The sequence below is a fragment of the Nelumbo lutea genome, chromosome 1, assembly GCF_056320005.1.
Source record: "Nelumbo lutea isolate HS-2025 chromosome 1, American lotus-T2T, whole genome shotgun sequence".
Lineage (NCBI taxonomy): Eukaryota > Viridiplantae > Streptophyta > Magnoliopsida > Proteales > Nelumbonaceae > Nelumbo > Nelumbo lutea.
The window spans coordinates 3,591,628-3,607,428 of NC_142684.1; the positions used below are offsets into that span (position 1 = coordinate 3,591,628).

A 15,801-nucleotide genomic window follows, 5' to 3' on the forward strand; every position below is an offset into this window, starting at 1 on the left:
GTTTTATTTACTTTCTTTACTATGTAAGTACCAAGGGCAGATGTGTCCTTTCATCATGTACTAAACATAAACCTATAAATATTAAGAGAGTGGTGGCGGCAGATGTGTTAGAATCTGTCCCTCCTTTCAGCAACTTGTGTTCCCTTGCTTCTCTTCTATTCTCTCCTTTTCTCTCATCTTCTCTTCTATTTTACAAACCTAAAACCTTTTAGGATTCAAGACTGATTACAGTCTTGATCTTCTACAACAATAAAGGTGCTTCTTAGCTCCATCTTGCTCTTCAACATTTCTGCAACTTTCCACCAGTCTGTCACCACCCCTCCAGCTTCAACCACTAGCATTCTATCCCAATTTCCTTTTGTCCCCCATGCTACCAATGAAGGTCCCTCCTACTATTTGCCATGGCCACAAACTTTTTGTTTGTTTCCTCTTTTTTACACAAAAACTGGCTTCTGGTTTCTGGTCGTTGTCCCCTTTCATCAACTTTCATATTCTCTTTATTCTCCATTCTCCTTCTATATAGAAAATTTGTTAGTGTCCCAGCAATCCTTCTCCACCCTTGATCATTCTTCCCTTGAGGAAGACAAATAATTTGTTTCCTTCCTTTAGAGAAATATTCAGTTAAAGAAATAAATGCACCTTTTGCATTCCTCTTGTTCTCCAGCACATACCTCCTACCCGATCCTGAGAAATTTTCTTTCCGATATCTCTGCTTCCCTTTAGCAGCTGCATCAGAGACAAACTCTTTCACCCAATCAATCATTTCTGAGCCTTCCAAAAGGATCGTGGCTCTCTTCTGTTCTCTTACTTTCAAACCCATTCTTCCTTTGATCCGTATCTCTTCGAAGAGAAACTCTTTGGCCTCTATCCTCAGAAAAGACCTCAATTTTACTTTCTCCACGAAACCTCCCTCCACTTTCTCCACGAAGCCTCCCATCCACTTTAGCAATAGCTTCAAGACCCTAACATATTGTGTGTGCTATGTTCAATCATTGGGAAAAGAATTTTGGAATGGGTCATGATTCTTCCAGTAATTTTGGGTGCATGAAGAGATTCATATGGGATCAGTTTTTGGTCATCCATAGAATTTGGATTGGCGTGATTTACGTATTGTATCATTTTTTTTTCATTTTTCTTCTGTCTTTTCCTTTATGTTAGGTCATTTCTCATCACCTTTTCTTGTACATTGGCATTGATTTTACCGAGTTTTATTTATTTTAATTTCAAAAAAAGAAAGAGAAAAAAAATGGAAAGGCATACTAGGCATTCGGTATAAGGCAACGGAATCAATTACCCATGGTCTATAAACAGAGGCATGACATCCAAAAATATTAGGTAGCTTGGTGAATGTAGTAAGAGGAGCACTAGGGCCTGAAGAGGTGGAAACGCCAATAGTTATAGGCTGAACAAGGAGTCCTTGAAGCTTTATCAAAAAGCGAAAATTACCAGGTCCATGATGCCTAACGGTGGAATCAGGAGATAATGGTTGAGCATCAGAACCAACTTCACTCTCTTGAAACGACATGGCTCCAAGTCATCAAGTGTGGATGGAGCTTCCAACAATGATCCCATGATGCCTATGGGTGAAATTATGAGATAATGGTTGAGCATCAGAACCAACCTCCCACTCCTGAAACGATATGGCTCCAAGTCATCAAGTGCGGATGGAGCTTCCAAGTTCCAACAATGATCTCAACTATGCTTAGGCTTCTTGCAATAGTCACACATTACATCTTCTATCTTCCAACAATGATCTCTGAGTGGTGGAACTCTTACCAGTTTCCATATGATTATTCCCAGTTTTCAATTCTTTCAAGGTAGTCATCATCAACAATAAATCAATAGAGAAAGCCTCCTTAAGTGAGATAACAAAACTCACAACATAGGCATCTTCCAAAGGTATCCGGTCCATGCAGTCCAGGATAGCCAATACCCAGTCCCTAACAATCTAACATAAACAATAGATAGATCGAATACCACCACAAACAGGCTTCCACACTATTTCCAACATCATTCAAGGAATCAACACTGTTCTCGCACAACTCACAATCTCCAAGAGTTGGTATAGAAAAATTAATACCTAACTCCCCATCCTTAACCAATACAGGGAAGACAAGTATCTATAGATTGTAGAGAGAAAAAACTCCAAATACACCAAAAATCCATCCATGAGTCTGGTATTTTTGTCATTTCACAGAAATTCCTTTGAAAAATTCCAGAAAAATACAACTTTAAAAATTCACAACAAGCATACTAAAATTCTTCTAAAATCAAGATCTAACAGAGTCTGTGGTCATCTTCATCTGCTGTCCTAACTGTAAGGCCTGCTGACACAACCAGTCAAAAGAGATGACATTAGCAGGCAGCCATGGTTGCAGTGATCCAAGTAGCCTCCTTGATCTGCTCTGTTACCAAATTATGACTTAAAAGTAATAAAATAAAAATTAAGTTTGACATTAAGAGATTAGAGAGATGAGAAGAAAACAGACCTATATAATGATGGATTGCAATTACACAAACACCCCTATCACTGCTATGTAATTACAATAATCTGAAATAAGCTCAAATGCCCCTAAAATACCCCTAACCTCTCAAAAGTTTTCAGTAGAGCCATGATATAAGGACCTATTTGCAAGATATCAAGACCTTTCCTTTACCCGTTTTCTCAATCAAAATTCCAGTGTCAGCTCTTCATCAATTCTGTAAACCAATTCTAATGTGAACAAAACTTCACCACTTATATTTGTAAAAATTACCTCATTTCCTTGAACTTGTAACTGCCATAATTTCAGATAGATTTATCTATTAGATTCAGCCCCACCCATCAATGCAGATTCAAATTCTAAAGTCTCTTAACCATAATAATTTAGATTTGTTTGATGACAACTTATATCTAATAGAAACAAAAGATCCTTTTTTTCTAACAAGTAACAGTAATTTTATTACATTTATATGTATAAAAGGGGAGGGCTAGTTATGTTCCTTCAAAGGAGAGACCTTGTTCACACAAGTGTATACTACAATAAAAAAAATAACATTTGTAATAAAACAAAACTATCATAAAGGCAGTTTAGAAGTCAACTAACATTATTAAGAAAGCTACTTCCATTGGCATTCAAATCACTATCAGTAGAGGATGACTTCTTCTCCATTATGGCAAATGGGACCTCTGCAGCACTCTTGCTTTTCTCTACACTCGGAGTATGAACAGCAGAAGAATCTTCCTCAACTACACTGTTGGGCCTGCAGAAAGCATCTGATGAACCACTCCTGCAATACTCAACATTTTCTTTATGGTTCAAAGTTTTAGTTAATATTTTGATTGCCTTTCTGCTTGGAGCATCTGTGTTCATATTTAGGTTCTGTGATCCCAACTGCAAAGGTTGTGAGCCATCTGGGAACACTTCCCTGCAAAGAAAAATTCAGCATATCTTAAAACAAGAGAAAATATACATTGAAACTATCAAGTCTTACATTAGCCCTGGATCAAAAACATGGCAAAATGTATGCCTTTGTCCATCAATAAGTTCAAATTACTTGAAAGTCCGATAAGATTAGATTTTCAAGGAAAAAAATAGAGAAGAAACTGAAGAGAATCTGTAGTACAAGAGGAAGAGAACAGAGGAAGAACAAGAGAGGAGAGAATGATTTGGAAGAGAATCCGTCTAGGGCAGTACAAGCAGCCCTATTCTTTATTATTTTCGTGATATGTAAAATTACAGGAATACCCAGCCACATACTAATGTCTATAAAACTTCAATACAAGAACCAGAAATAAAAATATGGCATGTCAACACAGTAAGAAGAAAAATTAAACTTCTCAACACACCCCCTGAAGATGAGCATAGATGTTAATTATGCCCAGCTTGCTCATATAGAGCTACAACCTGGATTTAGAGACTCCTTTGTGAATATGTTTGCTAGCTGCTCTTATGAAGCAATAAATGGAATGCAAACTTCTCCAAAGGCTACTCTCTCTTAAGTTCAATTATATCATGCTAGATTCAGTCATGGGCAATAATAATAGCTGCCTCATTATCACAATACAGCATCATGGATTTATCATACTCAACTGCCAATTCACTGTGAAGAGATCTAACCCATAGAATCATTGACACACCATGAGCCATGACTCTATATTCTGCTTCTGCACAAGAATAAACAACCATCGACTGTTTCTTACACCTCTAAGAAACTAGAGTACCCCCACTAAGCATACAAAACCCAAAAGTGGACCTCCTATATCAACGCAATCAGCATCTATACAAGATTCAATCTCTCATGTGCCCATAATTAGTAAACAGGATCCCTCAACTAGGGCAACCCTTCAAATAGAATAACATCCACTTTGTAGCTGCTAGGTAAACATCCCTGGGAGCATACATAAACTGATTGATAACACTAATATCATTGGGATTGTTCAATTGTGTCAAGCATAAACATAATAATTTGCCCAGTAATTTTTAAATACTCCCATGTCAGGAAGTAACTAATCATCAATACTGGATAGACAGTGAGCCAATGATTATGGTCAAAAGGGGTATCAACAGGTTCCACCCCAACTTTCCCAATCTCCTTGAGTAAATCCAAGACATACTTGCATTGGGAAATGGAGATACCTTCAGATGGATCATGCTGCCTCAATACCCTGAAAATAGAGTAGCTCATTAAGATCCTTTATTTTTTTCTTTGATCAGCAACATAGAAGATTCATTGATTGATTAAAAAAGAAAGATGTTACAACAAGAGGTTATGCATGAAAAGAAAATATTACATTACACATGCACCCCACCACCCTATTACAATTGTGCCCAATACATTTGCTGTTTGTGAACTCCTTGTTTGGCTAGGCCACCCACCAGACAAATTGATCTTCTTACCCATCTTATTTGAATATTCATATCTTTTGGGAGCCACTTGAAGCATCTGAATTCTACCCTACTACTATATTAGACTCCCCTTCAATGATGAACCTTACAATTCCCATTTCTTTAGCTTTTTGTATCCCAAAAAATGCCACCAGAAGTTTGCCCTTATTGAATTACTTTCTTCAATTGGATCCAAAAACAAAGCACACACAATTCCACCCCCTCCCAATTCTTGAAGGTCCAAGATTGCCCATACTACAACCATCAAAGTTCAACTTCATGCAACCACCACTTGGGGTAATATTTTTTGTTTCCAGACCATCACCGCCCTTGTACACACCTCCACATAATTATACCCCTTCTTTCCATGCTCCTCAAAAGAGACAGGAAAACAAAATATCCAAACTGATAGGGGGGTTCTACCTACAACCAAAAAGAGAAGAAAACCATTTCGAAATACATCAAACAAAAGGACAAGAGATTAAAAGATGCTAAGCAGTCTCACCAATTAACTTACACAAGAAACATTGATTAGGGGACAAGACCCAATGTGCTCTTTTCTTTTGCAACAAGTCATAAGTACTAATGCATCTGTGGAAAACTTCCCAACAAAAAGCTCCAACTTTTTGGGGGGATGGGGGAACACAACACTTCTTTCAAAGGAGATGCAGGAGCTGAAGAGTCAAAATAGGAATTTTATGAAATTTTATGCATTCCTGTATTTTTGGACAGTACGGGTATTTTTGTCATGTTGAAATTTTCTGTGGGATCCATTAATAGGATTTAATTTTTCTAGTTATAGTTTGTTTATTTTTAAAATTTCAGTCATTGCATAAGTAGGATTAGATTTAGTGAGTCTTCTTTGAATTGAAATAGAATATGACAGCTTAGTTTGAGTCCTACTAAGATTATTGACTCTAACAGTTTGACTCCTAAGACTATTACGAGTCTAACGGTTTGGCTCCTAGGATTATTATGAGTTTCGAGTCTATAAATAGGCATAGTTATTTATCAAAAGAAATATGTATGGACGTTTTACATAAAGGCAATAAAATATATTGAGTTTCTTCAGCTTATGCTAATTATGGTGAATGATTCCCATGCCCTAGAGAGGATGGGTAAAATGTCTTAACCCTCCCTTTCAAACCCGAAAAAAAACATATTACAGAATAGCCCAAAACAAACTAGATCTTCCCACCCCTTGTTTAGCTAAGGAGTCAGCCATGGAGTTGGTACTCCTCTTAGCCCATTGAAACCTTATAGTCATGTTCTGAGTTAGTTGCTTGATTTTCTTTCTTTCATTTGAGAACCTCCACATGCTGGACTCCTCCATCGGCAACCATCTAACAGTCAATTGGGAGTCACCTTCCACCAGCAACTTGCTAATATTCAGCTGCTTAGCCCTTTTGACTCCTTCTACAACTGCTAGGATTTCGGCTCTCAGAGAATCCCCCCAGCCAATAGGTCCGGAGAACATAGCAATAATTCGCCCTTCTTCGTTCCTGAAAATACCACCTATGCCTGAAGGGCCTGGATTTCCTTCACTACTACCATCAAAATTCAATTTGATGAAACCCAAGTCTGGTGGAATCCAAACAGGTCTGATATCACTAGACATAAGAGCTGACCGAGCCACTTCTTCCTAGTTTCTAATGATGTCTCCTACTGAATAGGCTTCAATAAGCTTCAAACACTTGACCCAATGAGCCACCCTGACATATACAAGTTCTATGAATGATGCAGGAGTTGAAGAGTCAAAATTGGAATTTTATGAAATTTTATGTATTTTTGTATTTTTGGACAGTAGGGATATTTTTGTCATTTTGCAATTTTCTGTGAGGTCCATTGATAGGGTTAAATTTGTCTAGTCATAGTTTGTTTATGATTAAAATTTCAAAGTCATTGCATAAGTAGGATTAGAGTCATTGAGTCTTCTTTGATTGAAATAGGATATGACCACTTAGTTTGAGTCCTATCAGGATTATTGGGTCTAACGGTTTGACGCCTAAGGCTATTATGAGTCTATAAATACGTATGGATGTTTTGTCGAAGAACTATGGTCTCGCTTCCGTCCAACCGATTGCGAAGACTTTGACGAGTCGTTATCAAAAATACGACAGACGGGGTCTTTGCGTGAGTACCAGAAGGAGTTTGAGAGATTGGGGCATAGAGTGCGAAGATGGACCCAGAAGGCATTGGTGGGCACCTTCATGGGAGGCCTCAAAACTGAAATAGCAAATGGAATTCGGATGTTTAAACCGAAATCCTTGAAGGAAGCCATCAATCTGGCAAGGATGAAAGATGAATAGTTGCGCCGCCATGAGAAGACTTTGCGCCCAGTCACTAGGACCGCGGGCAACTTTTTCCCAACGAAAATGAAATCTTGCTCCACCACTGAAGCGACTCTCTTGCACTGAGATGCAAAGGAGGCGTGTTCAAGGTCTTTGTTTTAACTGCGACAAAAAATTTGGACCGGGGCACAAATGCAAGAGACCACAGCTACTGCTACTCGCAGGGGATTGTGATGAAGATGAACAAGATGGCGAATAAGGAAACCACACCAACCAGCGCGGAGAACCTGAAATATCACTCCACGCTCTCACAAGGTGGTCAACAGCTAAAACCATGCGAGTCTCGGCTAAGGTGGGATCCCACGAACTGATAGTTCTTATTGACAGTGGGTCAACCCATAATTTCATCAATGACAAGATAGCTGAATTGTTGCAATTACCGGTGGTGCCAACCGAACCCTTTAATGTGAAGGTGGCCAATGGTGATCCCCTTAAGTGCCAAGGAGGATTTGAAAATGTGCAAGTCTTATTGCAAGGTATACCATTTACCTTAACACTTTATTCTTTACCGCTGATTGGGTTGGATATGGTGCTAGGAATTCATTGGCTTGAGCAATTGGGCACGATGGCTTGTGATTGGAAAAAAAATGACAATGGAGTTTTCTTGGAAGAACCAGCACCGGTAGTTAAAAGGGATCGACAACAAACCGATTCAACCTGCAGCATTCAAAGCAATTTCCAAAGAAATGAAGCAAGGGAATTCCATATTTGTCGTTTGTCTCCAAGCAGCCACGGAGGAAGTGCCTCGCAGACTTCATCCGAACATGCAGCAATTGTTAGCCGAGTTCGATGACATCTATCAGGACCCAACGCAATTGCCGTCGAGGAGGGAGATCGATCACCGCATCAACCTCAAAGAAGGGACCGAGCCAATTAATGTTCGTCCATATAGGTATGCCTACTTTCAAAAGGCTGAAATAGAAAAACAAGTTCAGATTATGCTAAGATTGGGGCTAATAAGGTCTAGCACAAGTCCTTTCTCTTCTCCTGTCTTGCTAGTCAAAAAGAAAGATGGAACTTGGCGTTTTTGTACAGATTACTGGGCTCTTAATGCTGAAACCATTAAAGATAGGTTTCCCATTCCTATCGTTGATGACATGCTAGATGAGCTATACGGAGCAACCTTCTTTACTAAGCTTGATCTACGATCAGGTTATCATCAAGTACGGATACACCCACTAGATATTCACAAAACTGCTTTTCGCACACGCAATGGTCATTATGAATATTTGGTTATGCCCTTTGGCTTGTGTAATGTCCCGTCAACCTTTCAGGCCATCATGAATTCCACATTTCGTCCATATCTTCAAAAATTTGTTAGTCTTTTTTTATGATATTCTCATTTATAGCCCCAATTGGAACATGCATCTTGAACATGTTCGAACAACTTTTGAAATATTAAGGCATCACAAATTTTTCATCAAGCTTAGCAAGTGTACCTTCGGCCAGCAAGAAGTCGAATATTTGGGCCACATTGTAACACCCCACGGTGTCAAGGTGGACCAAGGGAAGATTACGGCTATGCTTAATTGGTCTAGACCCACTAATGTGTCTGAATTGTGTGGCTTCTTAGGCCTTACAAGTTAATACAGAAAGTTCGCAATTATGGGATCATAGCTCGGCCACTCACCAATCTCTTAAAAAATGGGGAGTTTCAATGGACAGCAGAAGCGGAGGATGCATTTATAGCCTTAAAGCACGCAATGACTACTACTCCCACACTTGCTATGCCAAATTTCAATGAACCCTTCGTCATTGAATACGATGCTTCGGGTGCTGGCATTGGAGCAGTATTGACACAACAAGGGAGACCCATAGCATTCATGAGCAGAGCCTTGGGAATCAATAAACAATCGTGGTCTACCTATGCCAAGGAAATGCTTGCCATTGTTCAAGCTATTCTGACCTGGCGCCCCTACTTGTTGGGCCGAAAATTCTACGTCCAAACCGACCAACGCAGTCTCAAATATCTATTGGAGCAGCGCATTGTGACGCTAGAACAACAGAAGTGGGTGTCCAAATTGCTGGGATACGACTATGAGATCACTTAAAAACCGGGACGGGAGAATTCTACCATTGATGCTTTGTCACGAGTATTAGGCAGCCCTAGCCTTAACACTCTTTTTGTCCCTCAGACATCTCTGTGGAATGCAATCAAAAATGAAGCTAGTGAACATCCCTACATGATCTGAATCAGTAAGCTGGCAACTGAGAACCCGGGAGCTCCCTACACATGGCGGAATGGTTTGGTATGTTACAAAAACCGTGTAGTGATTCCCCCTAAATCCCCACTCGTCCATCAGCTATTGTAGGAATTTCATGACTCACCGTATGGTGGACATTCCAGAGTATTGAGAACATACAAGCACTTGGCACAACAATTCTACTGGCCATCAATGTATAAAGGCATCCAACAATATGTGGCCTCTTGCACTGTTTATCAAAAAAATAAGGCGGAGACTTTGTCCCCAGCGGGTCTTCTCCAATCATTACCCATCCCGTGCCGCGTATGGGATGACATCACCATGGACTTTATAGAAGGGTTACCGCCCTCTAACGGGAAAACCAGTATTTTTGTGGTGGTAGATCGCCTACGTAAGTCGGCCCATTTTTTGGCCTTGCCGCATCCTTACACGGCAAAACTGGTAGCTGAAAAGTTTGTGGAAGGAATTGTCAAGCTTCATGGCATGCCACAGTCAATTGTTAGTGACAAAGATCCCATTTTCATAAGTCACTTTTGGCGAGAATTCTTCAAAATGTCAGGTACCAAGCTACACATGAGCTCCGCTTATCACCCCCAAACCGATGGCCAATCCGAAGTGGTTAATCGGGATGTTGAGCAATATCTTCGATGTTTTGTTTCTCAACAACCTCGCAAATGGAATTCTTTTCTCCCATGGGCTGAATTTTCGTACAACACTACATAACATTCCTCCATCGGGTTGACACCCTATCAAGCTCTCTATGGGAGACCCCCACCAAGTATTCCGAATTATCAAATGAGAACATCATCTATGGAGGAAGTGGACCAGACCATGATATCTCGCAACGTCATTCTACAGCAGCTCAAAATCAGTTTACAAGCGGCAGTTAATCGCATGACACAATTGGCCAATTCCAAGAGACGAGATGTAGAATTCCAAGTGGGCGATTTGGTCTTCCTAAAACTCCACCCTTATCGACAGCAACCTGTCCATAAGAGAGCGTACCAAAAGCTGGCCAGTCACTTCTATGGCCCATACCAAATTGAAGATCGAGTTGGAAAAGTAGCTTACAAACTTAAATTGCCCACAGGATCTCGAATTCACCCTGTTTTTCATGTTTCTCTGCTTAAAAAGCAAGTAGGGAAGAATACGGCCACTAGCACTGAGTTGCCACCCATAACTGATGATGGCAAACTCATTATGGAACCTGCCGCCATTTTGGATACTCGATGGGTTAAGAAAGGGTCCAGTTTTATTGAGGAAAGCCTTGTCCAATGGAAGCAACTTCCAAAAGAAGATGCTACGTGGGAGAATTCGCAAGAGTTGCGACAAAAGTATATCAATTTGAACCTTGGGGACAAAGTTCCACTCAACGAGGGGAGCAATGATAAGCCAAGACGATCAGGTCGGGTGCCAATCAGAAATCCAAGGTACATGTAGTGAATCACCTCGCATGAGACATGCAAGGTATCACGTAGCCTGAACCTTCGACGTATGGTTGGAAGATCTACATTAGCAGTTAGTTGGTTGCATAGGATTCGGTCAAAAGGAGAATGATCTTGTAATTCAGTTAAGTTGTTTAGTCAGTTATTTTTGTTAGGCTATTGCAAAAGAATCGATCAGTCTGTTAACGGAGTTAGTTTGTTAGTCTGTTGCATAAGAATAGGTCAGTCCAAGGGTTATCTTGTTAGACTATGGCATAGGGATCGGTCAGTTAGTTAGAGGGGATAATCCCATAATTAGGGGCTATTTTATGGTAATTAGTTAAGCTCTTCTTGTATTTAAGCACCAGCAGCCAGCTTAAGTAGGCAGTTGGAAATTCAACAAAAGTTACAAGGTTCATTCTCACCTCAAGCAGAATAGCAATTTACGACTCTAGCTTTGACTGGGACCTATCTCCAAGCTTCTGATTTCCAAAGGGAAATGCCAATGCTACTTAACCAAGATAGACATGTTCTTGATGACATTGCCAATTTCCAACCCACCCTCCTTCCTCTTAGTCATCTTGTCCCATCTCACAATTGTTATCTGATGAATCCTAAACACAAACATGTAATAGACAGGAAGATTAGCAAAAGTGGCTTTAATTAATGTTAACCTTCAACCAAGGGAGATATAGTTCCTTTCCCAACCAACAAGTCTCCTCTCTATTCTTTCCATCATTGGAGCCCTAAAACTAACAGATCTAGGGTTGTCACCTACAGGTAACCCTAAGTATCTCATAGGCCATCCCCCACATTCATACCCTATAGATTTTGCCATAGACCTTACATCTTTGAAATAGCACACCACCAAATTCAGATTTTCAAACCCAAGTCTATTCTCCTTACCAAAAAAATCAAGATGTATTCTACATACTGAAGATGAGTTATTATCACCCTCTCTCTCCCCATAGTCCAAACCTTTGAAAAGTTGTAGTCGATTAACTCTAGAGATCAATCTACTCTACACATCAGCAACCAAAGTGAAAAGAAAGGGTGAGGTAGGATCATCATGCCTAAGGCCTCTAATAGCCCCAAACACCACCACCACCCGCTCAAAAAAAAAAAATCCAAATCCATTAGCAATAATTGGGTTGAGGGAAGTTGGTAAATATCCTTTGATCCATTTACACCACAAGACTCCAAACCCACAACTTCCCAAACTGTTGATCAAGATCCATTAGCAATAATTTAGTGGTAAGTTTGTAAGCATCCTTACATCCATTTACACCACAAGACTCCAAACCCACAACTTCTCAAAATTCTGATCAAGAACTCCAATTCCACAAGATCATCAGCTTCCTCCAAGTCTAGCATAACTGCCACTTCCTTTTTCCTTCACCTTTTTTCACAATTTGTCCATCCTCAATCAACGCCCCTTAGTATTGGGAAATGATTGAAGGGAGCACTTTTTTTATCCTCAAGGACAACACCGTTCAATTAATTTATAAATGATAGTACCAGACAAATTGGCTTGAAATCTTTCAAGTGAGTAGCATTAGTCTTTTTTGGCACCAATGCAATAAGCATGGATTAAAACATCAACACGATACACTTTATATTAGGCGTACCATATAAATATTGAACTACACCGATACAGGATATGCTATAAATGCATGTGCATCCTGTCAGTCAAGCATATCGGTCCAATACACCACCGTATTGGCGCGTACCGCATAGTAGCGGACAATACGCGTTGATACAGAAAAATATTGACCATGGTTTCGACGAATGATGCAGCGTTTCTCAATAAAAAAACAGAAGGAGCGTGACTCGAACCCAAGTTGGTCAATGCTCGAGCGCACATGTACATTAACCACAAAGCCATTTGTTATTTCATATTAACAAGAGTAATAAAATAACTTTTATTAAACTTAATGTTTACATGCAAACAAAACACAACATTCTTTTATTTTCAAAAACTTCAATTATAAATTACAAAGAACAATATTCAAAATTAGTATTTTATAAATCAATGGAATAAATAATTTATAAAATTCACACATATATATATGCATATATATATACCAAAATGAATTTTAATTTCAAAAGTTTATACAAATAAAATATTCATAATAAAATAAATATTTTAATACTTAAGTTTTGTAAATTTGCATATGGTATATATCTCAAATTTTTATAAACTATTAATTAATATTTTAATTTGCATTAAATAACAATGTATTTATTTTTTACAAAAATAAAAGTATTGTTTACAAAGTATTTGAAAATATAATATAAATTGAATCCATCAAATCCGCTAATCTACATTTTATATAAAAATAATTTTTAATATCGAAATTTTATAAAATAAAATATTAATAATGGAATAATTATTTTAGTAATTCAAATTTCTGAATTTTCATATGATATGCATTTTCAAAATTTTAATAGATTTCATACTTTTTACGTTAAGATTATATATTTTTATAAATTATTAATTGATATTTTAATTTAAATTTTATAATAAAACATTTATTGTTTACAAAATATAAATACTATTTATCAAACATTTAAGAATTAAATTTTTAGTTGAACTTTTTGTTAATGTCAAAAAAATTGTCTTACACTTTAATAGATAATAAAATAATATTGTCTTCTTGCATGTATTAATTTGTAAAAATAAATATAATATTGGCCTTGGACTCTTGATTGATGTATTATTAATAAAATTGTTTAATATCTACATGTCCTGCTATATTAATTATAATATATTTCTTCATATGTATATATATAATTTAAATATACAATTCCTATATATTTATATATTATTTATAGTTGTTTTGACATTAAACTTAATGCTATTAATATATTTATGGAATTTGTGTGCATTTTCTTAGCGTTTCCATATTCCCAAGTTTAATGCTATTAAATATTAGTCAAAGCCCATTCAAAGCCATCATGAGCATCTTTCAACTTCACATTGTAAAATACCCTACTAGTTCTTCAAAGCATTGTATTGTATCATCCTTCCACAATGTTATCACTCCCCCTAAAGCTCCCCAAGAAGGAGAAAACTCCAATTAATGCCTCTCTCATTTGAGAAGCTTCTAACCCATCTCATGTCAATATCATAAACTTTGGATTCCTGAATCAACAAAATATCACATGTTTCCTTTCTAAGTATTTCCTTTATTGCCCTCCTCTCTATTGCACTACCTAATCCCAATACATTATAACTCATAAATTTCACGCCAATCACTGAATTACAACCCAAACTTCCCTCTTCCTTACAAACCTCTTCATCTACCTCCACTAGCACTAAATTCTTCGTTCCCTTTAACATCATTTAGAAGCCCCTCAACCTCACTTAGTCTTCTCTTCTTCTTTCCTCCTACCACCTTCCCTTTTTTAGCATAAGATTTCAATTCCTTTAGTGGAACCACTTTCAGTCCCATTCTATCAGCTATACCCTCCACCAAATCCTTTTAAAGGGTAGCTTTCGTCCCAGTATCTAAGTCTTCCTCCAGACCAAGCACATCAATACTCTTCTTTTCACTACTCACGTTTTCTCTTTCTTCTTCATTTGTATCACTTCCAAGGATTAAAGTATCAGTATCGGGGATCGTATCGGACAACTTGAATATGGCTACGAATACGCTTGGGAAACGCATGGATACAAACGAAAAAATATGGAAACACTTGAATACGTTAAGAAAATGCACACAAATTCCATCCATATATCAAAGGCATTAAGTTTAATGCCAAAACAACTATCAATAATATATAAATACAAAGGAATTGTATATTTAAATGATATATATATATATAAATAATATATATACAAATAAGAAAATATATTATAATTAATATAGCAGGACATGTAGGTATTATAAAATTTTATAAATAATGCATCAATCAAGAGTCCAAGGCAAATATTATATAGATTTTTATAAATTAATATACGCAAAAAGCCAATATTATTTTATTATCTATTAAAGTGCAAGGCATAAAGCATATGTAACTATTATATTATTTTTCCTATTTTTCAATTTTTATTTTTTAAAATTAACAAAAAATTCAATTAAAAAACTAATTCTTAAATGTTTGATAAATAGTATTTATATTTTTGTAAACAATTAACATGTTATTATAAAAATTAAATTAAAATATTAATTAATAATTTATAAAAATATATAATCTTAACTTAAAATATATCAAATCTATTAAAATTTTGAAAATGCATATCAAATGAAAACTCATAAATTTTAAACACTAAAATAATTATTCTATTATTAATATTTTATTTTTATAAAGTTTCAAAGTTAAAAATTATTTTTAATATAAAATACTTTGTAAACAATACTTTTATTTTAGTATTGTAAACAATACTTTGTATTGTTCTTTTAATTTATATTATATTATATTTTATATTTTCAATACTTGTAAACAATACTTTGTAAAGTTATGAATCTTCCTTTTGCGTTGCTCCTTGTTTCCACAACATGCTTTCATTGTCCTTCCACCAGCATTCTTTTCAGATCTTTCTCCCCACTTGAAGAAACCACTTCTTCTACAAAACTTCCAAATTTGGTACCAACCAGCATCACCATCAATAGCTTTGCTTCCCTGACCTTCAAGACCAATTACCCATTGACTCTTAGTTCTTCAAACAGAAAGTTCTAAGTTTCAACTTTCACCGACTCTTAGTTCTTCCTTACCCTTATATTTAATTCATCCACTTAGGTAGTCAGTGAGTCACATCTGATGCTGTTTCCAACTCTTACCATCTTTTTATTCCAGAACTGGCCAAGTACTATATAATCTACAAGTAACCTATTCATGGCGCAAGCAAGAACACCACCACACATCAATCCCATAGTCCTTCTCATCCATTCTGGGAGCACCCTCACATAAGTCCCTTAAAGATCCAGTGTCCTCGGATTTCCTTTCCTCA

General features: G+C 37.1%; 1 protein-coding gene across 7 annotated transcripts in view; it reads right to left on the reverse strand.

The window, feature by feature from the left end:
* The window catches only part of LOC148873235 (uncharacterized), a 99,494-nt gene that overhangs the window by 61,533 nt on the left and 22,160 nt on the right, over positions 1-15,801 (reverse strand). For all 7 annotated transcript variants that reach the window (XM_088980857.1, XM_088980870.1, XM_088980865.1 and 4 more), the window contains one exon: positions 3,087-3,408. In XM_088980857.1, coding sequence (XP_088836983.1) covers positions 3,087-3,408 — 322 coding nt within the window. The remainder of the gene's footprint in view (positions 1-3,086; positions 3,409-15,801) is intronic.